Raw genomic sequence first — 25,390 nt, forward strand, 5'->3', positions numbered from 1 at the left:
GACCATCCCGCTCGCGTGATCGTTCTTCCCCTCGCATTTTCACGGTTCCCTTCCTCTTCGTCTCTCTGTCCCGCTTCCTCCGCGGTCCCGGTTAGCATATCTTCCTCCGCGTTTCTCGCGGAGAGTCTTTGTCCCGTATGCACCGCGAACGACGAGAACGACAACGACGTTTCGCGTGCTTTGAAAATCGTTCTGTTCCCTCGCGAGGATGTTCGTTAACACGGCGAGACGAAGGTCAGGGATCAATGATTAAAAAGGCTCGTTTTGCAGGGCACGAGAAGCGACCGTGTCGTTTCTGCGTCGATCGTCCTGCGATTTCTATTGCTTCCCGGCGTTCCTTTCCGTGATCCTTGAATACCGTGAACCGCGGAGAGAACGACGGTAATTACGCCGATAGGAATCTCGCGTAATTGCGGCCCTCGGAGCGATAACTTTTTAGCTTCGGCTACGCGCCAGACCTCTCCTTCTCCTCTCTTTTTTTTTTCTAACGCGATCGGCCGAGAAAGAGAAACGATAGAGCTCTCGACTCTCGCTGCGCGCCGTTTGAAAACGGGAAATGAGGATTGGACACGGTGTACACGCGCCTGTGTGCGTATCCTATGTGAATGTGCCCGTACACACAATTTGTATGCATCCCTCTCTGTGTGGTTATACGCATGTGTACGCGAGCTATGCCCGCTCGTTCGAGACGAGAGACGCGTAGGCAAAGGAAAGAAGGAGTGACGGATAAAATTGATCTCGGCGAACGATCAACAGGAATTTCCAGGGGTCCCGAAACGATGGAGGTCCACGATCGGTACACGCCCACTTTTTCGTTGTTCCAATTAGGCGGACCCTTGCGTAGGTTTTATTTGGTAGTTGATTGGTGTCGGCCGGACAGTAGTGGGAATTAATGAAGACGGTGAAGGGGTAGGATATGTCGAACAATTATTGGCCCTCGAATAATTCGGGCAGCCGCTCCGCCGATTTTACAGGCATTTACCCGTCGAAGCAATTAGCACCGGCGACACGATTCCCGGTGAAAGAGAGCCGCGGTACGCGTATTATACACATGACACGGAAATTACGAATGAACGAGTACAGCTCGGGGAACAGGACTCCGTAAATACAGTCGGCTCCGCGAGATCGCCAATAAAGACCGTTTCATCGGTAACCGAAGGTTCATTAGCACTTCGAAAATCCTTCTATCAAGTTTCAACGTCCCATTAGACGGTGAAGAAATTTTATTTATCGGCAAACCTCTCGTAAACTTGCGAACGTGATGAACTCTATGAGATTTCCAACCAATTTTTATAAAGTGTAAGATTAGGTCACGCCGAGCCAAATGTGTTCAGGATGGATTAAAATGAGCGAAAATTGGATAATTTTCCGGGAGAAATATAGCGATCAATGGGAGCGGCGGCAACCCCATGTGCAACAACCGCATAACACAGGGCGAACATTAGTCCGTGCAACATTATCGTGTGTATCAGGTGGACGAAAACGTTGTCCACGCCAGCCCCCCGATATTTAGAGACGCACAGGTTTCAGGTTCGAAAGGGTCACCGGAGACTCGGCCATACATATTCATGCGGAGTATTTACCTAAGGCCAGAAAAGAACTGTTAAGAACCAAGGCAACGTATCGCATTAAATACGAGGGTCCTCGGACAGAGAGAGAGAGAGAGAGAGAGATCCTACGAATACGTAGGTATATGCAAATGACACCGTTCCCGCCGGGGAAACCTTTAAATCACACATCGAGGCTACCAATAACACGTCGACGATCGTAATACAAGACAGCCTTTATGCGCTGTACCAGCAAGAGTACCAAAACCGCCTCTCGTCCTCGAGTTAAAAGGATCGCGTTCTAAGTACCGTAACATGCAATAACAGGCTTTCATCGGACATAATTCGAGCCGGGATTAAAATAACAAATAGACGAGAGGCCGACGCGTGTTCCGCGTAATCGGTATACCTTGTTGGCTGTCCACGCGATTGGTAATACCGTGTCGTAATGTTTTCTTTTTTTTATTTAACGCGATCCTAACGCGGAGAGAGGAAAGAAAACATCGCGTTTCGTCGAAGGCGTTCTTTCGACATAATTTTCGTGTTTCGTTCCGTCGGCCAAACGAGAGCTCGAGAGAAAGGGACTGCTCTCGGAGAGCGGGTTTCCTTCAAAACGGAATCCCCGGCAAATTTATACATCACAATTCACCGCGCATCGCCGCCATTAACGCGTCGACGACCGGGGAACAAGACGGCCACGGTACATCAACCTCCGTGGAAACGGAGCTGCCCGTCCCGAGGTACCAAAAGGAGCCATGCCGTGCTTTTATCGCGAGTAATTCGGGCCACGATCGTACGTATACGGTGTCTAATAAATTCGTGAATGGCCCGGCTGCGACTGAAATGTCCTATACACCCACGCGCGACGCACACACACGCGCACACACCTTCCTCGAAACGAACAGGAACACAACCGGAGGGCCGGTCTCGGTTGTGTGCGCGTGCCTCTCTCGGTCTTCCTCTCGGTCCCGAGGTTGTTGGCGTTGGTTGCGCGCTTAGGGTGGGTACACCGAGAGCCGGCGCGACGGACCGACATGGGGGCACCGAGAGAGAGCGGATATTATCGCCAAACGTTAATTTGGTCGAGGCCCGGCCTACCTTCCAATTTTCGAGCCCTTACACGCCCACTTACGAGATTGTCCGTTAATGCTCCGAAACGTCGGGACGCGTTTTCGACGCCCGCGTTTTACCGCCATGGAGAGCTTTACGGGCTGCTCTCCCCGGTATACACCAACGCCGAAACCTAAACAAAAAGCGGAACGTGCTTGCAGACGCGAAGCGAAATTACTCGCGGTGAACCATCTTAGCGCGGATACGCACCCCGGAGACCAAAACGTCGCGTTCTTACGAGCAGATAGAACTTGGCGGACATCGAAACTCCGAGCCCCGACAGGTACCCCGGCCCGTTTAGGTACCAGCAGACTCTCCGGATACCAGTAATTTATGAAGATACCAGTGATTTAGACCCTAAATATGGATCCTGGCATTAAGATAATAACTGTAAGAACTAAATTCACTAGGTCCCCATGCGTGGATACTAGTTCTTAGCGACGAACCTCTATGCAACGCGCGTGATATTGCTGCATGATTCTATTCATTACCCGAAATTGTACGTCATTGCTCTCCGCGTGGTGCGTCCGATTACTTTAATCGAACCATTAGTAATCGGACCGACGCGACGCGACGTTTGTGCATTTCAATAGCGTGCAATAAAATTTGATGATGTTTCACCTCGCTCGCAGTATACAGGATATTTCACCTAACTTGACCACCTTGAATATCTTTGTTGTGATTTTTTTTAGAGATATCAAGGTCACCTTCATCTTTTTAAATGGAGCGAGGTATTTTTTAAATACCTCATTTTAAATAATAAAAAAGTACTAACCTATGTATGTCGAAAAGTCATTTATTAGTTCAGGAGATATTTTAGAAAAACAAAAATCATTTTTGGTATCGTATGAGCCCCATTTTACCATTCAACTTTGTCCTTCAGACGTTTGACGTATCAACAAAGACAACAAAGATATTCAATGTGGTCAAGTTAGGTGAAATACCCTATTACCATCACCAATAGAAATGAAAAACGAAATAATTCGCAGATTACGAACACAACGTCGTTGATTCGTTCAGTTTAATAAATGAATTACTTACATTGTATAATATTTCGCCGTCCGGTAGGTACTGGACTCAGCAATTCGACGCGCGTGAATTTGCATAGCCGACTACTGATAAGTAACCGCAAATTTATCATTAATAGCGTGTCCCAACATTGACACGATAACACGAAGATCGGTCCCCTTGCCGGACGATGCGATGGGGGATTCAACGTCGTCGTCGGCCGAGCCTTCACGGTGGAATTAAATTAAGCATCGCGAAAAAGAAACGGTCCGAGAGTAGGTCCGTTCGAGCGTTGAGAAAACAGGGAAACCGTATTTCAACGGTGCCCCCGAACATTCCCGTGGACTCCGGGCATCATCGCGCGTCCGTATCTAATTTATGTAACCCAGAACAAATATACTCGGCGGGCATGCCACGGTCGTATGTGGCGGAGGCAAGCCGGCGAAAGGAAAATAAATATAGGGTCGAAACAAGTGGAGCGACCGCGAGAACCAAGAAAATAGTCTCTGCGCCGATTCGTAGACCCGAAATAGGGCGGTGTGAACAGCAGGAGACGTTACTGTGCTCGGTGCAACGTGGAGGAACGGACATGTATTGCCGTATGTGAGCGCCGTTGGAAAGAACCGGTTATATAGGAACCGTCCTCCACCTTCTTCACCTTCCTTCTCCTCTTCTTCTGCTTCTTCTTCTTCTTCTTCTTCTTCTTTACCTTCCTTTCTACATATTCGCCGACCTTTCGTTCCATCCTCGCCGAGTATCCAGCAAGCTCTGCTACATAATACAACCGAGCCTGTATATACAAGCTCACCTGTATGCGTACATGTGTGTACATACGCGCAGAAGCCGTATGTACACTTACGTGGGGTCCCGACACCATGGGCGCCTGCCTATCTGACATTGGGTGCCTACGAGGGCGAGTCCGCGCGTCGTCCTCTCTTTTTTCTCCTTTTCCTGACCTGGCTACCAACGGACCCGGAGGGAACCGTGTACTCCCTGCGAGGAACCTCCGGGGGCGTCGGAATTTCGCGAATGTTTCATGGATACCCTCGTTTCCGAGCGACCGATACGCGGAAACGGCCGGACCTATTGTGCTTCCCCCCGTCGACATCCCGCGGCGAACGGAACGTAGTCGTTAATGTTCGTACTCATCGCGCGGATATCCCGGAATTCATTTTTCAAAGGCTCGGGCCGTGTACAACGACGGATCCTCCTCTTCGTTCGCTATAAAAAAATATATTAACCCTTTGCCGTTCGTGATACATTCCTGATTTGCGTCTGGTCGGTTGGCTACACTCATCAATTGCCCTTCCTTCGCGTAAACCTCTCGATAGAAATCGAGATATACATATCACATGTATTTGTATGTTTGATCGAGCGCAGTTGCTAACGATCCTCTTTTTCTGTTGCAGATTTCGAATAGACAATACAGACCACATAATAGACGTGAACAAGAACAACGCGGCGTTCGAGTACGACCAAGTGAACATAATATGTCCTGTGTACCAACCAGGGACGTATGACGACGACGCTGAGAAGTATATTATCTACAACGTGAGTACACGCGGTTCGACCGCGAATAATTCAACTCTCCTTCCGGTAAAAGTTGGCCGCGACGCGACGCCACGTATGCTATACCGCGTTCCACATGCCCCGGGATCGGCAGATATAAATCGTGTTACGGGACTGCCGGCCCATTACACGAACGAAAAAATTGTCAAAGGGCGTTCCGTGGATGTTTAGACAGCTGTTGCTACTCGAAACTCGTTCGTTAACTCGCTCGCCGCGGACCCCCAACAACGACTTCCGCTTCGGAGCCAACTTTTAACACCGCTCTGCCACCGACAGGGGCTGCTACACCACCCCACCACCGCCACTCTTCTCTTAAAAATATTCACGGAATATCGTTACCGCTATTCCTGAAATAATACAGTACGCTCGGTTGCCGCGTCGCTGTTCGTGGTCGTGAGAAAAACATCCCGTGAATCAAATTGTTGCTAGCATCGTGGAAAGTTCTTGCCCTCCTGCGTTGCTATCGTCGATCCCGGGACCGTCCGGCGGCGCAGACGTAAGCACAAACTTACGAATCATCGTCGAGATCTAATCACCGCTTCGACGCCCATCATCCCCCTCGTATTGTCTCGATAGCGCGGCGATCGGGTCCCGACAATAGACATTATTCCTCCGGTTCACCGTGTCCTGCGAGGCGAAACTAGCCGAGTAGCAGAAATCAGCCTCCTCCGGAACCAGGCCACGCAGACTACCCGACGGGAACTTCTTTCACAGTAGTCAATCAACGATTAATGTCCTTTTGTGGGACTGCGCGCTCTGCCTCCGCAAACACCGTGTTCGCCGAGACGTAAAACAAAGAGAACGTTCTCCCTCTGCCTCTCGACACGGCCGGTTTCGCGGCAAACCGGAAGCGTCGCCAATTGATTCGCCACGGAAGTTTACAACGCCTCCGATCCGTTTCCGTAGGTGTCCAAGGAGGAGTACGAAACATGTCGGATAACGAATCCGAATCCGCGGGTGATAGCGGTCTGCGACAAGCCGTCCAAGACGATGTACTTCACAATCACCTTCAGGCCGTTCACACCGCAACCCGGAGGCCTAGAGTTCCTGCCGGGACACGATTACTACTTCATCAGCACCTCGTCCAAGGAGGACCTTCACAAACGCATCGGCGGAAGGTGCTCCAGCAACAACATGAAAGTCGTGTTCAAAGTCTGCTGCGGCAACGAAGCTGACACATCGTCGTCCTCAGCGACGTCGCGCAACAACTGTAAGTACTTCTTTGCAATATCTAACCAATACGCAGACTCTTCCCGATGTATTTCTCGATATGCTGTCCCCATCCTCACAAGTGCTCAGACAAAAATCCCAATCCACAGTTACAGAATTAAGGTGGAATCTCCTTTGCGCATTTTGTTATCGATACTACATTCGTCGTAGCTCTTTTCAGTGCCTCGCTTCTGTTTTTTCGCTTCGAGACCTCTGAATGTTGGGCTAGACCCAAACGCACGGGTTTTGTGACCCACTGCTTCTGAGGAAGTCCAGACACTCAGCAATGCGTTTTGTCGACCCACTGCTTCAGAATACTATTATAATAGCAGAACTAGCAAACCAGCAAATGGTGAAAAAACAATTTTTTTTTAAATAACAACATTTTGAGTGGATTCTCTTATGTTTTCACTACAAGCTCCTGAAAACTCATTCTTCTCGGTTGACGCGCAAAGGAGATCCCATTTTTACGCCTCCCTTGAGCGTCGCGCGCGTGCGGTCCTCGGCAGGAAGAACCGAATCAGAAGAGGACCGCGCCATAAATTCATTATCCCGTGATCAGTTCTAAAGTGGAACAACTTTTGTGTCAGCCGGTCCACGGCTGCTTCTCCTTGTCCGTTCTCCGGACTGGTCCCTCTGTGCTCCAGTGTTTCTTCTGGCGGTCCCCCCTCTTAAATAATCCCTATCAATTATAATTCTTACTGTGCACCATTTGTTGCGGTTAGGGGGGACTAACACTGTGTCCCAGAGCACAATAAATTCCACTATTTCATTCTAGTCCGGTCTCTCCACTCTCCCTAATTCGTTCCAGCCGCCCTCCCTGCACCACCTCCGCCTCGTTCTGCCCGCTACCACCGGCCCCGACACTCGCCAGAGACGATTCATGCGCCGTAATGACTAGCTATTTCGCTGCCCGAGAACTCTGAACTCTTCGGCGTCGGGCATTCAGGATTCCACGGGACTCACGGCCTCGAAATCCCCGCGTGTCGGCCGCTGGATAAGCTTTGCGTGGACCCTGCTCGGTCTCTACGCGCGCGCGCGAACACCACTGTGGCCTACGATTACTATCGCCGGTCACGAACCGCGAGAAATGTTAATCTCGCGGAAAATTTCAGGCGCTCCTCTGCTCCCCGAGGCCTCGCGACCACGGCGTACGACGTTTACGGTGGCAATTAGCCGGCGAAAACGGGGAATTAATTTTCGATTTTATTTCCACGGTGGAAGCTACTTCTCGCCGGTCCACGGGGACGTGAATATCCCCTGAACGCGGATGAATCGACGCTTCCTCGGGCGATATTCCGTTAAAGGAATCTTTACTTTCTTTTACGGCAGTCACCAGATTTTATTTCTATTTTTAACAGACTTCGAAAAAGGAGGAGGTTACTCAATTCGAGCCGCATATGCCTTTTTTCGCTTTTTTTCTATGTATGTTCACCGATTACGCCGAGATCGATGGACCAATCGGAACGAAACCTTTTGCATCTTGTAGAGTATGTCCCCGAGGTGGTTCCTTGAAAACAAATGTTCCATTTTTCCGTTCTTTGCGGTTTTTATTGCAAATAAGCAATACGACCGAAAAACCATCCTACGGTGTTCTACAAATCCTGCTCGTTCCCCTAAAATGTGTGAAATAAAAAAATTAAACCGACTTCGACAAAAACACAGTAAAAGAATGCACAGTATGAAATAACTTCCACTTAATTTATGTGAATACACACGAACAAAATGCAAAAATGAAAAATTTTCCAAATGACAGATGCTGCTGATTATGATTTCATTGGAATATGATGGACTTGGAAATCAGTAGGTGGAAAGAGAAGATACATTAATATGTGAAAGCATGTAGAAGAATTTAATGATCTACGTAATTTTTAGTGTCGAGAATTTTCAATTTCGCACCGCCTGTGGAAAGATTGTATTTTATTTATTATAAGTTCGTGTGTATTCGCATAAATTAAGTGGAAATTATTTCATACTTTTTAGTGCGTTCTTTCGAAGTCGGTTTAATTTTCTTTCATAAAACCATTTTTCCGTAGATTCCCGTTCGTGGTTAGAGTATCTACCGATGAAAATCCATTCTTTCGCGCGGAAGCGTCCGCGGCTTCTGATGCAATATCGCGGGAACGAGAATTCTCTCGTTGGCTTTTGCTTTCCGCGGCGCGTCACGGTTACGTAAATTCGTATCAGATTTTTACTGCGCCACGTTTACGGTTATAACTGTAACGTCGGCGGCTACCCGCGCCGCTATTATTATGTATACGGACGTCATACACACGGCATGCAACGCCGAATGATCGTCGACGCGATTAAATAAAATTTAACGGCCGCAATCATAACCGCGTCTATTTCGATACGCGGACACCGCGCCGCGTTAAATACCGAACGCGCGTCGTCCTCTGCGCGCAGCGCACACCGATAATTGAAATCGATGCGCGATTCCACCGTGGTCTGCGTTTACGGCCGGTCGTCGACGCGGCTCTGCGTCCGCGAGGCTCCGGCTCGGAGAACGCGCCGAAAATTACGCAAAACTCGGTCGTTCCCAAAACCGAAATTGCATGGGAAAACGGTATCCTAAATCATCCGACCGAGAACGCCGTTGTCGCTCGTAACGGCGAGTATAATCGAATCACACGAAATTGCGGGCGAGACTCGTTTCCTCGATCCGATGAACGAAACTTTCACAGTCCTCTACCTACCGCGATCCTCGACCTCTCCCGTAGATCGATAAAGCTCGCGCGCGATCATATATCCCACTCGTTCTGCCGGAGCATCATACTTCGCAGTGGTAGTTTCGTATACTTTATTTTGCGATGAACGCGCGAGCGCACGGCCATTAATAAAACTCGCCGGAAATTGAACGAGACGGCCACGTAACTCCGGCGGCACGCGATCGCTCAAAAAATATTCGCAGATCGGACAATGTCTGAGCCGAAGCCGCGATAACCGGCTACGCAGAGAGGGAGAGAGAGAGGGAGAGAAATATAATTTTTTACGTGTCGTTGCAGCCGTGCCCGTGACCAGCAGCACCGTGCCAAGCAGCAGCTCGACCAGCACCGCAGTTTTGGGTGGAGGAGCCGCCGGAATGGCACCCCAGCCACCACCAAGCGTCTTCAAGGGCGGAGATCGATTCTACCCAGGGGGCAACATTCATCATCATCACGATCATCATCAACCGGCCACGGCAGCGCCGACCCTGCCCCACGCGCCCCCTCCGGCTATCTACCCCGTGCATCCGCATCAGCCTCCGATTCACAATGGACCGCCGTCTTCCTTGCCGCCCAAGACCTCGACCGGCCCGAAGAAGAAGAACAGTACGTATACACAGCGCCTCGCCACCTGCTCCCTTTGCCGCGGAACGAGTTTCTCGATGCTCCTCGTGACCATTATCTTGGCCAGCGATTTTTCCCTGGGACCTCGTTCACCGACATTAATTGCGGAAGGGAGGGCGAGAGTACCTACCACCACGTGAATCAGAGTCTTTTCAAGCCCGGACACACTCGGAGATTGGCGGCCGATTTCCAGGATCGAACGATAGGAAATATGTGAATCAGCCTCGCACAATAATCGGCTGGCCCTCCCCCTCCCCCTGTCCGTGAAACCGCCCCGAGGGCCGGGCTCTCTCCACCACCGTTTATCGGTGATGAACGCGAACCCTTTCCGCGAAACGAATTTCTCGATGTTCCCCGGAATCATTCATCACGGCACCGGGATTTCTTTCACGGCGAAATTAATTATACCACGAAGGATCTCGTTGACTGACGCAGCCAGAGGGCGGGGCGATCGTATCATTGGCCATTCCCCCGGAAATCGTCGAAATGGAAAGCTTCGCGAGCTATCGATGGCTGGCAATTAGTCTCGGAAATCTTGCTCGATTGTTCGATAGCCGGGGCCCGATTTAATTATCGGAAACGGAAGCCACGATAATAACATAAATTCGAATCGAGTCGCGTCCTGTCGTGTCGCGTCGCGTCGCGTCGGCTAAATGCTGAAACGCAAAGAGAAGTCCCCCCCCCCCCGTGATGCATTGCGAGAAAGCCGAGTCCCCTGTTAGTCGGGTGGACGCGCACCGCGTTTGCAATTGCACCGCTCGGTCGAGGTGTCTTTAATCGTTGGTTCCTTTTTGTCGGACTGGTAATTATTACTTTGTATCGGAATTACTGTTGCATAAAATTAAGATAAACCACTCGTCCCCGACGACTTTACTGCTCGTTATCTTATGTAAATCTTTCTTTCGGAGGCAGAATTGCCGGGTTGCGTCGGGGTTCGTTATTAGCGCCACGTAATTGATATTTCTCCTTTTCGAGACGGCGCGCATAGTCACGAGATCCTCGCGCTTCTTCTCTCCTTTCTTTCTTCTTCTTACTTTTTTTGTCTTCTTCTTCTTCTGCTTCCTCCGCGATCGGTTAGACGGGGGAGAGAGCGTCACCGGTTTCGGTGGTGTGTTCCACTCATTAAATTACCGTTACGTAGTTGGACGTGACGGTCCATTGCGTGCCAAACAATCATTTTACGTGATTCATTCGGCTTATCGGTCGAACGCATTAAGTCGGATAAAGTAAATAACGAGCGAATCAATTTTAATGAGGTTTAAAATTTTATCGTCCCCGAGCACCTTGTTCTACTTATTACCGGGCCCCGGCCGAGATGCGCCTCCAGTGAAATTGCATCGAAAAGAGTGATTATTAAAGCAGCGTACGCGAGACCTCACCGACCGCCGAATGTTGTCGGCGTTGTAACGCCCAGAAATAAATTTTTTCCCGTATAAAAAATAATTTATGGGCCGGTCGCATCGCGGCCGGAGTATCTTAATTTTCTTCGATTACCGTGGCGCGGAAAAAATCGAGTCGATCCGTCGATTACTGTTATCGATGTTTCGAGCGCGTGCGCGAGAAAGGGAGCACGGTTAAATAGATTAAAAGGAGCACCACTGTGCGCGCGAGCAAGCGCGTGCCAGATGGAGAACAGTCCGATGAAAACGGGGAATTGAATTCGACGACTCCCGACAACCATCTGTCGGATGCGACTCAATGCTCGCCCTTTTTTACGTCGTCACCTATGATAATTCGACTTCGAAACGCGCGCGCGGGCAAAGCGTGCATTTGCATTTCACCGATAAGCCGAGCCACTCATTAACCAGTCGCGCCGCTCGATCGCCCCGCACGGTCGAGAATTTGTATTCACAAGCTGTCCAATTGAAATTACTCGAGTCGGTTTGCTTAATTCATCAATCTCTTCTCGATCCTCCGATGTTCCCCGCGAAATTACAACGCGTGGATAAAATTTACAACGTCGCATTAACGATTTCATAGAACTCGGCATGTGTGTATACCATTTAAACGGAAAAGGCGAGAAGTCATGCGTTGGCTGTAGACAGTCCTCGACGAAGCGTGATAGGATCGGGTTGGAAATTCGGGAGTGTTGAAAAACTTGGTTCTTGCGAAACGATAACACATCCCGTTAATTTTGTAAAGCAACGCGCACAGATATTATATTTGCGAGTTAATAACGGTTTCTTTTTGTTCCAACAGAAGAATATTCGGACCACCCGAACGAAGTCGTGAAGAACGAGGAGTTGACCTACAACGGAGCGAGTTCCAGCCGAGTACAGGATCGGTACAGCCAGCTGTTGGTGGTTGTGACGGGAAGTCTGGTGATCAGTGCGCTCCTGCCGCAGTTGTTGCGGTGAAGCGACGGCGCCGCCGACGAGAACGTATATCCCATACGTCGAAACCCCTTTTTCTGTGATTATCCTACGTTTAATTAATTTCTTGAGGCACGCGCGTAGCCCCGCGCGGCCGCCCGTCGATCGTGAAAAGTAAAACGCGCACGATTCACGGTCGGACTGCCTCGAGAGAGAGAGAACGGGAAAGCTTAATCGTGAAGAAGACGCGCGAGGAGACGCGAATAAAACTGAAGAAAATCAATGAGAAAACAAAAAGGAAGCGAAGAATGTTATATATGGGTTTGGGGAACGTAAAGAGAGAAGATTGACGAAAGATCGATGAGCGTATACATTATGTACAACCGTCGAGAGAAGAGACACGCAGCACGACACACGAGCAGAGCAACGCCATATATATATATTGAAATAAAAATAAAAGAAAAACTATCAGGAGAATAATAAACGGAGAAAAAAGACGAGAGGAAGGATGAACGAGGACGTAGTAGATAGTAAGATTACAAAGACGAAAGAAAGAAAGATGAAACGAGGTGAAGAAACGCTACTACTAGACACTATTATAGTATGCCCACTATTATCACTACTATAAATGGTAGTCGTATTGGTTGTCCTTCTTATCATTACGCTAATTCTAGATATTTATTCGAAATACGAGAGGAAAACGCGAAACGAAGTCGTGTGAAACAGCGTGCTAATTATTCTTTAGCGGGGCACGAGGACAGGGAAACCGTTTCGAACTTCCCGTGCGATCCTCGATCGATCGGTACGACCGCAGGATGTCGATGGACGAGCGAACTGTCCTTTGTTACCGACCAACTCGAGGCCGTTTTCGAGAATGCCCTTCGAGATCATTCACAGAGAGAACCGTTCGTTTCTAACGGACTTTGGATATTCCACAAACGACCGAACCAAAACAGACTCGACCGACACGAACTGACCGAATTCTCTCGGCAATCTTTCTTCTCGGTGAAACACGTCCATACACAGATACGCAATCTCGCGATGCACTGGGCATTGAATCGACAACTAATTGTTCAATTAGTTCAGATAACAATCGAATCGAGTGTCTAACTAGGGTTTGGTTGGACAGCCGAATCGATGACCGACCGACGACGACAATGATCCCGGTCGATGAACGAAGGACTGTTCGCGACGGGCTGAACGATCGCGACCAGGATAATTAGCACGCGTGTAAATAAATTCCTATTGAATATGTACAAGTGGCCCTCGCGCTGCCATGCCGGGGCGAGGGGATTTAAGAGAGTGCCGTATACTAGGTAAAAATCTTCTATATGACACACGCGCGGAAAGAGTGCGATATAAAGTGTGCGTGGGAAACAGTGTGCGTGTGTGTGTTGTTCCACTGTGTGGCGAGACCTCTCTCGCCGAGGATCGCCTCACGGGATCGTCAGTGTCATAAAACAGTAAAACGTGCGACGAACCTTTGTTATGTTCCGGCGAGAGACCGTGTTTTCACGTTCACGGGCACACGAGAGAGCGAAGCAGCGCCTCATCGACGCACGAGAAAAATAATTCCTCGCTCTTCGATGTCGGACGTCGTCGATCACCGAAAGCGAGCGAGCGAGCAAGCGAGAGCGAGTGCGTGCGTATGCGTGAAAGAGAGAGAGACTGATCGCGGAGCGAGACATGATGAAATTTTTGTATCATAGTTGTACCATACCGAACTCTATCTATAGATCTGTATTATATTTATTCTCCGCTATCATTACGCTACGAATAATCACACACTCGATATTCTATATTTACTAGTAAAAATATCAAATTTCACTAGCGAATAAATTGCGTATTCGGCGGGGGTGTAGACGACACGACGAGAGCGCAGGCGAAAAGAGAAAACGATCAGCTCTCCACCTGTCATCGTCGAATCGACCGGCGCGCGTTCGTTGTTCTCTTCTTTTAGATTTTCCTCGTGTGCAACACACGCTCGGGTCTCGTTGCAAATACTTGCCCGCGACCCAACATCTTGCCGATTACAGTCTCGCGGGCTTCGACCGGTCGGCCACTCGTTGTGACCGCTCGTTTCCATTGTATCTTCTTCGCCATCTTCTTTCGCACTCTATTTATTGTTCGCTGGATTCGTTCGTTTCCACACACACGCGTGCAGCTCTCGCAATTCTTTGCCAATCGTGCAGGACTCAATAATATTTCACACAACACGCAGAGCGGTCACACGCGCGCGACCGTCATTCGCGCTGCCGTTCGAACCTACGACGCGTGTGCCGATCACACTGACCTCTGCGCATGCGTTGAGACTCCGTTCACGCTGCGAACGCAGCCAAATGTAATTCGACGTTCTTTGTTAAACGACGATCCGTCAAACACACAGTACTGCCATATCCGCGATAACCGTTGAGCATTAACCGAGAGATAAGAACGTTATCTCAAATTGAATCCGCGCATCGCGACCCGCATGCGCGATCACTACGATCACTTTTGCCCGGCGAGTTTCGCTCGAAACTGAAAGTTTCCCGCGAGAACAACGTCGGGGCGATTATCCGTTGCTTTACGAGCCTGATTTGATTCGCGACTTAGCCTCGACGAGCGAGGAATTCTGTTCAATGATATCATATATCTCAGCGATGCGAAAGTAACTCGTCGGGAACGGTGTGAACGGAGCTTGATGCGGAGAACCGAGAATCATCCGAGGATATAAAGGCGAGAAGAACGGCGAGCAGAAGCTGTCTCGTGTCGGCCGAGCGAAAAATGATGAACCGAATGGCGACTAGAAGAGTAACGAATTATTGTAAATACGAGTATGCGGAGAAAGATAGATGTATGACGCAGAGCGAGAGAGAGTAAGAATGCGAGAGAGAGAGAGAGAAAGAGTAACAGCGATCCCAATTCCGAATCGTAGCTAATAAAAAAAAAAAATGAAATGTATCCTGAAGGCTGCTCGATTGACCGACTCGTTTTCATCGTTTATCGATGGTTCATCATGGTCTTTGATTACTAACGCGACAACCAAGTAGGAAGGTCAACGACACAACGATCAGAGCCGTGAATGTTGAGAGGGAAACGTCGGATATTGAATGCGTGTATAATGTTATCCAATACAGTATTGTAAGCCTAAGTATTACATGCCTCCGATCCACGTCTGTTTGTCTGTCTGTCCGTTCGCCTGTCTGTTTACAGTTTGTACTTTTACGACCCATGTGTTAATCGCAATAGCAATCCGTAATCGTACGAGCGATCGACGGAGGGGAGGGGACACAGCAGTCGATGTCCTGCGTCCACGATTCAACAATTTTTTCAAACCTGTTGTTTCTATATATACACATATAGAGATATATATACATATTTCTTTTTGTTTTTTGTCCACTGTATCTTTCCTTTCATACTTCGTTCCCATTCGCGTCGCGTTTCACGAGGTGTACGCGTCTACGTTTTAGTTTTCTCTAGTCGTAGAACCGTTCGATCGCTGACCAACCCGCAAATCGAAAACCCAAAGACAATCACCTGCACAGTGTAGAAAAAAGAAAAATCGAAAGCGTTCGCGTAACGCCTCAGCCGTAGACCAGTTTTGCCGCCCACCCAGTAGCGTTTCACGATCCTTCATAGATATAACGTTCGTCGTTGTCCTCACCGTAGGAGCATTCACGCGATGTACAAAATATTTCTCTTTACGTACAACAACAACAACAACTTCGTTTTGCGGGTCTCTCAGAGTTTTATTTTATTTCCCCCGGGGTAAACGGGGAGGGCCGGGCGCGATGCACGGTACGTAGATGCGGCGCGATTACGTCTCGCGTGTACATGTGTATATATATGTGTGTGTACGCGACGCGTTGCACATCGTTGGAATCGTGGATGCAACGGAGCGACTGCGACCCCCGCCTGCCACCGGATATCGATCGCCTCGGTAGCGAATTTAATCAGAACCAGCGGAAGGACGCCCGTAATAAAAAGAAGAAAATAAAAACGAAACGATGAATTACATAAATGCAATAGCAATGCAGCAACGTTACATAGAATCCATTGTGAATGGTACTCATTTTTACGGACGATAGGTGAATAATAGTAATAACAATAATATAGACTCGAACTATCGATAGAAAATAGACAAGGTCACTCACTGCAATTCAATTTTTATTTTTCTTTCCTTCTTCCGTTTTGTTCAGATCCGTTCCAAAGCACCCGCAACAAAACCAGCATCCACCGCAACGAACCCAGTCACCCCCTCGTCATACTGATCATACACATACACGTACACAACAAACATTTACCCGCACACAACAAACATACTGTACGTGAAACGCTGCTCCTCGGAAATGATATTTTTTTATCCAGCAAGCCAGGAACAAGCGTTGTCTGAAATATTTAAATCGTCAGTAGAAAGTATAATGTGTAGATATATCCGATATATTAGAGAGTTCACAGGCACCGACATGTCGACAGGAATAATTTTAACGTCTAATGGAACAGTTAATTAGGTCGCGCGTTAAGATTAGCCTTCACACAATTAATCGTGTAAGTACCGTGCATACACGCGCGCGTTCAACCATACACATGCATAGACGAGGAGAGAAAGGAAAGAGAGAGCAAGGCATACATACATACATACATACACACACACACGGAGAGACACGTCGCGAGCTAGCACGTTTCCGAGCAGATCCGCGAAGAACAGAACGAGGAACAGGTTTCACGTTTCATTCCAAAGACATCCCCGTGTTTCCCCGACTGCGATTTCTATCGTTCGTTTTCGCTATTTCATTGTGTTATCCTCTCGTGTGCGTGTTCAGGAACAATGTCGAAGGAGATTAGAGGTCTCCGAGGAAGATACAGCACGTGTATGTACTCTCGTTGCGTACGCGAAGGACTTGTTCCTCTCTTCTCTCGAGACAGAGGTTTTTTAAAATGGGGGATGTAAACGAGCAAGAAAGAGAGTAAACGAGTACAGAGACAAAGGAAGCGAATGGGGGGCGGGGGGAGGGAAGGGGAGAAAGAAAGAGCGAACGAAAGAGAAAAGCCAAGAGGAAGAAAGAGGTTCAATTATATCCACCGCGTGATGAGAAACAGGCCGCGGATTATCGAGCGTAAAAAGGGATCGAGATGATTTCGTAGGTACGTCGTTGTAAATATGAAGAAGAAGAAGAAGAAAAAAGAAAAGATACCAGATTACGATCAATAACGATAACACGATGAAATTTATATTAAATGCATAGCAAGTAACGAGGATAGGTTTCTAATAACGATTTATTATAAAAGTGAATGTACGTTGATGTCTAAGATTTTTAACGAAGATGGAAGAACTCGAAGTGGTTTATTATTAAAGTATGATTATTAACTCGTAACCGAGAACACAAGTACTAATTAAACGGGAACGTTTGAATACAGAACCACACTTTTTAGCCAGGTCATGAATTCTCTCACAGTTGCATATATTAATTTTGTAACAGGTACATTACATGACACAATACGGTCCCAGTCACAGAGAAAGCATACGGGGCGCCGCGTTACCATCCTGTCGCCATTTTACCCTTCTTCTTTGGTGCATTTGTTTCTCGATCCACGGTGTCGCGATCTAAATGATTTCGAACAAAGAAAATCACAATTTATCCGATTAATTTACATCTCCGACGATTCCGGTTGGTTCGCTCGCACTTTTTTTTCCTTGCGTATGTTGGTCGTGCTATACGTAGTAGAACTGTGGTAATTACAGAAACGATTATCAGCGAGTGTATACGTTTAAACGAAAGAGAAACCAAAGAAAGGACAGGAGATAGTAGCGCGGTCCACGTCTGGCGTTCGTGAAACGGGATCCCTTTATAGATTGCGTGTGCTCACCAAGTATGCACGTTCAGTACAGTACAGTCGTTCATTACAAAGCATTACAATACAATACAAAGTAGCGTAGAGTTTCATAATGGTAGTCCACTTGTAGCGAAATAGTATTTAAACAGTCCAAGCAGACAAAAAAACCGGAAAAAAGACACATAATCGACATAAAAAAATTGCAGCTAACCGTAACACTGAGTAAACGTTGAAAGAAAAGAATCGATCTTCATGAAGTACATGGAAGACCACGCATACACACAGATACACGGATACACGTACACTCGCACAAATCATTGGCATCGAACATTCGCGATACGGAGCACAGGGCAGCGTAAACGTCGCTGAGAAATCGCGATACGGCCCGGAACTAAAACTACGAGAAAAAGAAAGACATCCATTTACATGTTCACACGCTTCACATCTTCGCCAAAGCTACATACACAAAACGACAAGAAAATTACGTGAAAGGCAAATTTTCGACGGCCACGCGAGAGACGACGCGAACGCGTGCGCTCGCACCGGGAAGGAGGAAAGTAAGAAAGGGTCGACGACGCCTGAACGTGGACTTGTCGGCGGCGTCGCCGGATTTATAATAGGTATATTGTATTATGTATGTCGATATACGGTCACATGTATCGATGGAAAACGAAAGTAAACAAAAGAAAGCGAAAGAGAGATAAGAGATAAAGCCGGAGAGTAAAAAAAAAGAAGCTACGATGTAAAAAAGAGAAAAAAGAAAATATGAAGAGATAATGCCGGACAGGGAGACCGGGCGTCCCCCCTTTATCACATACGTGAAGAACACACATCCGCACACACACACACAGAGACACGTTTGCCACACACGTACAGAGAGAGAGAGAGAGAGAGAGAGAGAGAGAGTACCGTCGACGGACGTCGACGCCGTTTCGTTTTGAAAGTACCTTGCGCGAGTCGTCTCGAATTGTTTAGTACAAAATGGAAATGCTCTCGGCGGACGAGATGCGTGCGATCCACGTTCCACGCGGTTCAGACCAGGGTATCGAGCACCAGTCCGCGGATTCGATGAAGAAACCAGGTTTCCTTTTTTGCGTTTGAACGCCGTCATCAGCGACGGGCCACCATCGCGTGGGTTGCGAGCCGAACGATTCACGGTGCTGAATAGCCGGGTAGATTTGAGGAAATCGCGTGTCACGCTCTTTCCGTTCCAACTCTGACAAGCATTAATGTGTTCCTGGAATAAACATTCGGAGCGACGACGAAAAAAAAAAAAACGAACGAGCGAACGAGAGAAGAGCTCGGTTTCTAAATGATTTCTGCCCGCTTACCTGCCTGCCTGAATTCGAGACATACATTTTCAAGACGCACCGTGAACCATTCGGATCCAAGCTGGAGAATAAACGTATATTTTTTTGTACAAACGAAAACGCGACGATGATTTCGAAAACCGCATGGTGGAAACACGTTCTAACATCCACACTTTGTTGCGCTGATTTAACCAGATAGATTTTATCGATGTTAGGTGTGCATCCTTGAACGTTACTGTAACTACACTTTAGAGGATTGTAAATGAGCGATACGCGAGAGGAACTCGATTATTATGTTGGGTCTCGGGTTGTTCCTCTTTTTTTTCATTCTTTCGTTGTTCGTTCTCGAAATTGATGGTTCTCGGCGTTAGGAAGAATTCGAGTGGATTTCGACGGTGTTCCTTTTTCTTTCAGCGATACCGTGCGCCACGGCGGCGATGACGATATCCGGCTCCAACGCACAGAAATAAACAAAGGTTCCTCTTCGCGCGAGCTCCTCTCGCGTCGCGCGACACTTCGAATGAAACGAAACGAAAACTGCCATTTTTCAATTATTATCACGATCGATGCCCTCGGAAGATTGACAAATTTATTGAATAGTCGTACATTTATTCGTTGTCCTACCTTGCGGAACGAATGCGAAAGAGAAACGAGAAGGTTATATACAGTGCAAAGAGAAAGAGGAATGTGAGAGTTCGCGGCGAAAGCGGATGTCCGGTTCGATCGCATATTTCAATTTTGCGAGTCTTTCGGTACTGATCATAGAAATCGCTCCAATTCGTTCCATCGAAACCGAAACGTCGTCTCCCATAGACGAACGCGCTACATTCACGACCAGTACATCTTGCAAAGCACATAATATCCACCCGTTCATCAAGAATCCTTTGAAATATTGGCGAATTATTCGGAAAATCGCACGTTCTTTCGAATACTCGTAACGAAACCGTCGATACGTTTCTTATCTATCTTACACCCTCTTTCGAATACTTTACACCGACTGCTAAAAAGAGAACCACTGAATTACGTGGAAATTCAAACGTCGTAAACCTGAATTACTTATGCAGCTGATTACTTAAGTAAGAACTTCGTTGAAGTAGCATTAAGACGATCGAAACTGATCCTTTCTAATCGGCGCATTTTTATTTTCTACCTACGAAATACTACACGAATGCAATTCGATTGTTCAACTGCGGAACAACCATAATTGGTCGACTATTGATTGATTGAGTATGATTAATTTACACTTAAACAGGACATATCAACGAAACTTGTTTTATATTCTGGACGCATTGGATAATATCCTTTAAGTAACTGAGAAGCGATACGGAATGGTAACTGTAAGAATGTCGAGTCTATGGGATATCGTGTGCTTTATGGGATCGAATGTACATAGCGTATACATAATAGGAAAAATTGCGGCGGCGTGTAGTGTGTACGAAATCTCACGATTCGCGATGCCGAGAAGGAAGATGATTATGTTTCGAGACGCGCCAGCCCAACGTTGGGCACGCGGCCATGCCACTTGTTTCAGTCGATTCGAGAACCAATTGATTAAGCCTCGATTTCATTCGCCTATGGTTTTTAGCCGTGTATGCTTCACAGACAACGAATCTCTCGACTCGCCAAACGACTCGCGACCGACAATAGTTCGCGACCCTTCGACACGATTGATTTCAGTGCGGGACTTTTATTACGTAAGACAGAACTTGCAGAAGCAAAAAAGGATAGCCATTCTCGCGAAACTTCATATAATAAATATATATGTGTATATTATCCTCGAGCAAATTTGTTGTCAGATGAAAATTTTGTATTTTCTCAGAACGGAAATATCGTTTGGAATCGTAAGTTATGAACCCGGAAAAACAGTCAACGTTGTGGAACTTCCAAACCGTGTCTCTTTCTGAAACGACTACGATGAAAACTCAGTTCCTCTGTACCGCGTTAAACGAAGCGTAAGAAAATTTCAAAGCGTAGCAGCGTTTATTTTCTTTCGCGAGCTTTAAGAGGAGAAAGTAAACTCGATTCAACACGGTTGTTAAAGAGAAATATTTGTAAACGTGCTGTATCATAAGTTTTGTCTTACACGTGTATTTTGTGCTTCAACTGCAAAAAGGAAAGATGCATACGGCGCCTCTGATTTGGAAAAATGCAACGACAAGCGAATATATTTTGAACGGTTAGAGATAAGTTCCGACAATTAGCGTCAATTGGTGCCATTTCCGTGCCATCGCTTCCCTTCGCGAGCACTCGAGATCGATCGTGGATTAGCGTTCTCTACGCGACTAACGGAAACACAGAAGAATATTTATTATCCGACGATGTGCTTGAAAACGATTCGACTAATAAATTCTCAACTAATTTGCGAAAGAATTGGATAGATTCGCGGCGTGGAAAAGGGAACGTAAGGGGGTACGATGCCCGATTTGAAGAGTGCGAATCGTTACGACCACGAAGTTGAAACAATCGGAAACGAGACGAAAGGAAGGAAGCATTTTTAGACGGCGACGTATCGGAGTAAGGTATTATACAGAGTTCTTAGTGAAAGTAAAAACTAACGGGGATGACACTGATCAGGCGATAGCCAATGTTGTTCGACTTATCTGCGGAATGGAACACTCGCGTCCTAAGATCTAAGCATAAGGAAAAATGAATGCGGGAATAAAAGGGGAAGGTAATTAGAAATGGAGCACAGAAACGATGAGAAAATGGCCTATTTAGATGGCCTACGTACTGTCGCACTCGTTTGAAAACTTATTGCAAGAATGCACACGAAGTAGCGTACACTTTGCTGTACCGTTTGTTGACGCGAATAACCACGCGAATTAAAAAGTCGATTTGATTTATATGTACACGGTGAGCCCGAGATTCGCACGAGGACACGCGCGTTTATGCAGGAACAAGGGAGAACGATATGTCGATCGATCGATCACCGTGTCTCTACGGTTAGCTTGGCCGGAGGGCACGAAAATCAATCAATGGCCGCGAGCCGCTTCTTTCTCGTAAGCGCAAGTATCCTCTGCGGCGATAATTGTTATTATACGAACGAATTCAAGACGGCATGGTATACAAGACTAAGAACAAGACCTAAAATGGGGACATAATATTTTATAACTCAACTTTTGTACAGAATAAATAAATACTTGTACTGTGGACCAATATTTGTTTTATTTCATTAACACCCCCCTCGGTAAATGGAAATCGATCTCGACGATTTCAGAGATGCTGCAGCCGACGATGGTCATTTAAAAAAATAAACCACAAGTAAAAAAGCAATGGATGATCTGTTTTATACATACGAGAGTCTGTGTATCTATATGTATATCTTTGTACAATTGAGTTCTCTTCCGTTTCTGTTGCGTAAACTATTTATTTTTCGTCTGAACTAGTGGTATTATAACAATGCTATTTTTCGCTTCCGGTATGCGCCACCATCTTCCAAGTCTGTGCTCTTGACCGACGCCAGCAATCAGTTGAGTTCCATCCGGGGTGAAGTGCAGCGCATTTATGAAACCCACTAACTGAATTTCAAATAGCGGATTCAACGATCTGAAGGAGTCGCTGCATTTCCATAGCTTTATAGAACCGTCTCGCGAGCCTGCGATTTCAAGTAGAAAATGTTTTTCACTCCTTCTCTAAATCATACTGCGCGATATATGTATTGAGGAAAATGTATGCGATACCTGATGCGACTAAATCTGTATTGAGCAATGCAGTTATACTCGAGATCCACATTGGCTGGTTATTCATCTCGTCCGTCCCATGCGCGTTTGGCACACAACACAGAGGTTTCTTCTTCAAACAACCCCAAACAGACAACTGTCCGTCATCTCCACAACTGAAGAAATTTTCTTCGTTTATAAGCTTCACGCTGTCTATGCTACCACCGTGACTATTAAATATGAGCTGCGATTCTTCGACGATTTTCCAAATTCGGACTGTCCCGTCGAAACCGCCGCTCGTGATGGCTCGTTCCCGTGCCAGTGCGTCTATCGACGTAATACCACTCTGATGCCCGAATCTATTAAAAAGTTGAAACAATAGGATTTTAAAATGTGGACGAGACAAAACACATCGTTTTTAAAAAAGAATACTTACAGAGATTCAACATATGCCATGTCATCCAAGTTCCATACTTTCACGCTTCTGTCCTCAGAAGCAGAATACAACGTATGTGTGTCTTTACGAAAAACCAGACCAGTCACGCTACCCCTGTGACCCTGCAAATTCTTTATATGACTCAACGTGTCCCCACAAAGTACTTTAATCTCTTTACAACCACCATCTCCTACTACCTTTAAAGAAAAGAACTGTGATTTATGTATGCTCTTATATTTAAATATATTAGATAGAGTAATTAACTAACTGGCGAATGTTTATAATGTCGATAATGCAAACAGACGTCGATAATGTAAATTTCTATTGAAATATTGATTAAAAGCTGCTACGTTCTATTAAAATATTGATTAAAAGCTACGACGTGTTCGTTTTTTGTTGTATTGAAATATGATTCTAAAAGCACTTTTAATTTTCCCCGAATTTTCCATTTTTCCGTGACACTTTTCCAATTTTTCTTATCCTATACCCTAGTTCGGACTAATACGAACATTTTAAAAAAAGAACTAGCCAAATCGGTCCAGCCGTTCTCAAGTAATATGCGCTTACCAACGAACAGCATTTGATTTTTATTTTATTATATAGAAGATATATTTTATTATATAGAAGAAGAAGATATTAGAATATTTGTTTATGTAGTCTCACCAAAAATTTGCTATCAGTGCTAATAGCCATACACTGTACACATTTCATTCCTCCTTCTTGATTCTTTCTCTTCCCTTTGATGGATTTTAATTTGGTTCTTTCCTTCAAAGACCCTAATGTAAAATGCAACGTAAGATAAAGTAATATGAAAAGGGTTATACATTTGTTAGCGATTCAATTATAGGTAATATACATTTCACTAAACTGCCGTCCTTTGAGCCAGAGTATAAGAACTTTCCATTGCTAGACAGGCATATGCAGGTAATAGAATTTTTGTGCTCTTTACACTTCAAAACAATTAGCTCGTCATGACCAACATAATTTGATGCTACAGTTTTCCTTAACCGTCCTTTCTCTTCTAAATATTCTTCGTGTAGCCTTTTCGTTACTGCTCCCTGCTCAAATTCTGCTCTATCTCTCTCTGTATTTCATCAAACCAAAGTTAGAATATCGTAATGTATAATGTTCTTGAAATATATCTGTTCGAAAGGTTACCTTCTTCTTCAATATGTTCTAAATATTTCTTTGCCAGTCGTATACGCTTCTCCTGTGCAGTTTCTTGTTCTTCCTCCTCACTTTCGTACTCTTGATACCGACGTCTACAAATGCCAATAATAGTATCGCATAAGGATACCTAAATTTTGTTAATATAAGTTTACTGTATTGTACACACCCTTCGTTTTCCTCTGCAAGTTCTTCATCTGTACTAGCAATACTTTCATTGTCATTGGGTACAGATTTCTTTATGCTTTTCTTTCCCTTTGTCTTTGCAGCATGACCATTAAACTAAAAGATCATCGAGAATATTTGGTTAACGATAATTGTGTAATATATAATCTAAAATATAGATGTAAAACGTACCTTTCTCTTGTTTGCTACAGTACTTTGATTTTTTCGAATGAAGAATGACATGATATATTAAAAATACTTCTTATACTGTCTAACCTATTTCATTTAAAGCACATGGTATGTATTCGTACACATAAGAGCTGCCAACTATTTACAATGCGCAGCTACTACTGCTGATTTCTTATATTTTACAAAATTGGTACTACTGACAACTACTGACAAGTTCACTCTGAGAGGAAATGAGAGTGCTCATCGGACTGAATCGTCGGTGATTGGTCGATAGTGTCAGAGAGTATTGTAGCAGAGAGTATATCTCTGATTGTAGCAAAAAAAAAATGTAAAATGTAAAAATATAGGAATCTACATTATCGATATCCGCCACAGAATGATGGAATGGAAGATCCCTACAGCACAGACAGCTCCTGTGCAGTTGTGTGCAGTGTTTCGATTGAACCCACCGTAACTCGCGCATGCGCGGCCAAGACAGTCAGTAGCGTATCTACAATGACGCAGCAGAGCGGCCAGGGCCTGGTGCCTTGAGGCAGTTATATTGGCGGGAATGTACCGGTGTTATT

At 46.1% G+C, this 25,390-nt stretch overlaps 2 protein-coding genes across 2 annotated transcripts in view; one reads left to right on the forward strand and one right to left on the reverse strand.

The window, feature by feature from the left end:
• The window catches only part of Ephrin (ephrin), a 61,632-nt gene extending 38,131 nt beyond the window's left edge, over nucleotides 1-23,501 (forward strand). Inside the window, exons 2-5 of the mRNA XM_076420341.1 lie at nucleotides 5,075-5,216; nucleotides 6,141-6,444; nucleotides 9,449-9,754; nucleotides 11,972-23,501. Of these exons, the coding sequence (XP_076276456.1) occupies nucleotides 5,075-5,216; nucleotides 6,141-6,444; nucleotides 9,449-9,754; nucleotides 11,972-12,129 (910 nt within the window). The 3' untranslated portion in view covers nucleotides 12,130-23,501. The remainder of the gene's footprint in view (nucleotides 1-5,074; nucleotides 5,217-6,140; nucleotides 6,445-9,448; nucleotides 9,755-11,971) is intronic.
• Nucleotides 22,556-24,987, reverse strand: U3-55k (U3 small nuclear riboprotein factor 55K). The gene is made up of 8 exons (XM_076420337.1): nucleotides 24,828-24,987; nucleotides 24,640-24,752; nucleotides 24,462-24,565; nucleotides 24,160-24,387; nucleotides 23,967-24,079; nucleotides 23,304-23,500; nucleotides 22,889-23,226; nucleotides 22,556-22,803 (listed from the first exon to the last, which is right to left on the reverse strand). The coding sequence occupies exons 1-8, from the start codon at nucleotides 24,876-24,878 to the stop codon at nucleotides 22,571-22,573; spliced, it is 1,377 nt and encodes a 458-aa protein (XP_076276452.1). The 5' UTR covers nucleotides 24,879-24,987; the 3' UTR covers nucleotides 22,556-22,570.
• Nucleotides 24,988-25,390: the final 403 nt, after the last annotated feature.

The sequence above is a fragment of the Lasioglossum baleicum genome, chromosome 3, assembly GCF_051020765.1.
Source record: "Lasioglossum baleicum chromosome 3, iyLasBale1, whole genome shotgun sequence".
NCBI classification, from domain to species: Eukaryota; Metazoa; Arthropoda; class Insecta; order Hymenoptera; family Halictidae; genus Lasioglossum; species Lasioglossum baleicum.

Bases quoted from the DNA above. Each gene is read 5' to 3' on its own strand.
- U3-55k (XM_076420337.1), bottom strand. From the start codon at position 24,878: ATGTCATTCTTCATTCGAAAAAATCAAAGTACTGTAGCAAACAAGAGA. The intron at 24,080-24,159 runs GTATATTACCTA...ATTTTACATTAG, and splicing joins GGACGGCAGTTTAGTGAAAT to GGTCTTTGAAGGAAAGAACC. The intron at 23,227-23,303 runs GTAAGTATTCTT...ACTTTTTAATAG, and splicing joins ATGGCATATGTTGAATCTCT to ATTCGGGCATCAGAGTGGTA.